Source organism: Trichechus manatus, unplaced genomic scaffold (genome assembly GCF_000243295.1).
Source record: "Trichechus manatus latirostris isolate Lorelei unplaced genomic scaffold, TriManLat1.0 scaffold00185, whole genome shotgun sequence".
Taxonomy (NCBI): Eukaryota; Metazoa; Chordata; class Mammalia; order Sirenia; family Trichechidae; genus Trichechus; species Trichechus manatus.
In genome coordinates this window covers 3,236,156-3,237,648 of record NW_004444121.1, presented here as the reverse complement: position 1 = coordinate 3,237,648, position 1,493 = coordinate 3,236,156, and the positions used below count along the sequence as shown (strand labels likewise).

Sequence of the window (1,493 nt, the reverse complement as noted above, 5' to 3'; positions counted from 1 at the left end):
GGCCCAGGGACAAGAAGTGCCCTAGTGGTGGACAGAGGGTGTCCTGGGACCCAGGACTGTCGGCCTCTAACTCCACCTGCCTCATTGCTCAGCCCTGCCCAGGACTGGGTGGGAGTGGGGGATGGGAGGAGTGATGGATGGGAGTGGTAGTGGATGGGTGGTGGCAGTGGGGTGGGGGATGGGAGTGGTGGGGTGGGGGTTGAGGGTGGCAGGAGCTGGGGGTGGTGTTGCTGAAAGCTGTGACAGGAGGGTGGGGCAGGGGTCCAGAAGGAGACCCAGGCAGGAGGTGGGAGCCCCCAGGCCCGAGGCTGCCCTCCTCTGTCCTCCTTCTGTATCCTTTTTAATGTTTCAGATTTTAAAAACACCATTTGTTGACTCGTCCCCTCCTGAATGGGACTCAGCCACCACAAGGATGTCAGGTGCGTTTCCGCCAATGGTTTGGAAACAGGAAATGAAGTAGGGCGCATCGAGCATTGCAGGCTTCCAGAATGTCCCCCATCATCCACCCTGAGGTGGGAGGCCTGAGGCTGCTTGACCACTGGCCTGGGAGTCCAAGGCTCAAGGGGCCGACTGCTGACAACCAGGCTGCCAGGCAGGGCTGGAGCTACAGCGCCCACTGGGCCTCGCTACCCTCTCATACTCCTCCCTGGGGAGAGAAGCTAGAGGGCAGCTGGCCGGGCTGAGGCTGGGCTTTGCACAGAGGAAGTCCACACCAAGAGAAGACGTGGGTTTTTTATTCTTTTTATTGAAGAAAAGAAAAGGAGAGAAAAATAGATGCCCCACCCCTGCTCCTCCTGGAGTGGGCTTTGAGTCCTGCCCCTGGGGCCGCATGGGTGAGAGGGCTGTGCTCTCGGCCTGGTTCTGGGGGGCCCAGGGCCCTGGAAGGGAATGGGGGCTGGCTGCTTCCTGGGCGGGGGGGAATGTCTAAAAAACGGAGCCAGGCTGGCCGGGCCAAGCAGACAGGTCCTCCGCAGCGGCAGCTCGGCGGGCACCCGGGGACGCTGGCCACACCAGGCCTGTCCACTGTCCGCACCGCCGCTGCCCACCCCCAGGGCTCGCCCGAGGGGGGCAGAGTATGAGGCACCTCCGGCCTCTGGAGCCCCGTGCCACTGCCGCCGGGCCGCCTCCTGTGTCGCCCGGCTCTGGTCCCTGCACCCGGCCGGAGCCTGGCTGGCGTCCGAGCGCCCCGGGCCCCGCGGGCCGGGCCCGCCGAGCGTGTCTGTGCCCGTCCTCCGAGCGGGCAGAGCAGCATCCCTCCGGTGGCCGGTGGTGGCCGCCCTCAGACCTCGGTCTGCAGGTCGATGACGTCCTGGCCCACCAGCGGGATGGCAGTGCCTGTCTTCTCCCACTCCACGCTGCGCAGCTCCAGCGGCGAAGGCGGCAGCGGCTCCAGCTCCTTCTTCACCCAGGCGGGTGTCCCATGCGCCTTCCGAAGGCTCTCCCAGGGCCTCTTGTTGGGGGTCTGCTGCTTCTCCGGCTGCTCGCCGGTGGGG

At 65.6% G+C, this 1,493-nt stretch overlaps 1 protein-coding gene across 1 annotated transcript in view; it reads right to left on the bottom strand.

Annotated features, from left to right (window-relative positions):
• Positions 1–1,279: 1,279 nt before the first annotated feature.
• ADGRB1 (adhesion G protein-coupled receptor B1) overlaps positions 1,280–1,493 on the bottom strand; it is an 80,185-nt gene continuing 79,971 nt past the window's right edge. Inside the window, exon 36 of the mRNA XM_012558762.1 lies at positions 1,280–1,477. Coding sequence (XP_012414216.1) covers positions 1,280–1,477 — 198 coding nt within the window. The remainder of the gene's footprint in view (positions 1,478–1,493) is intronic.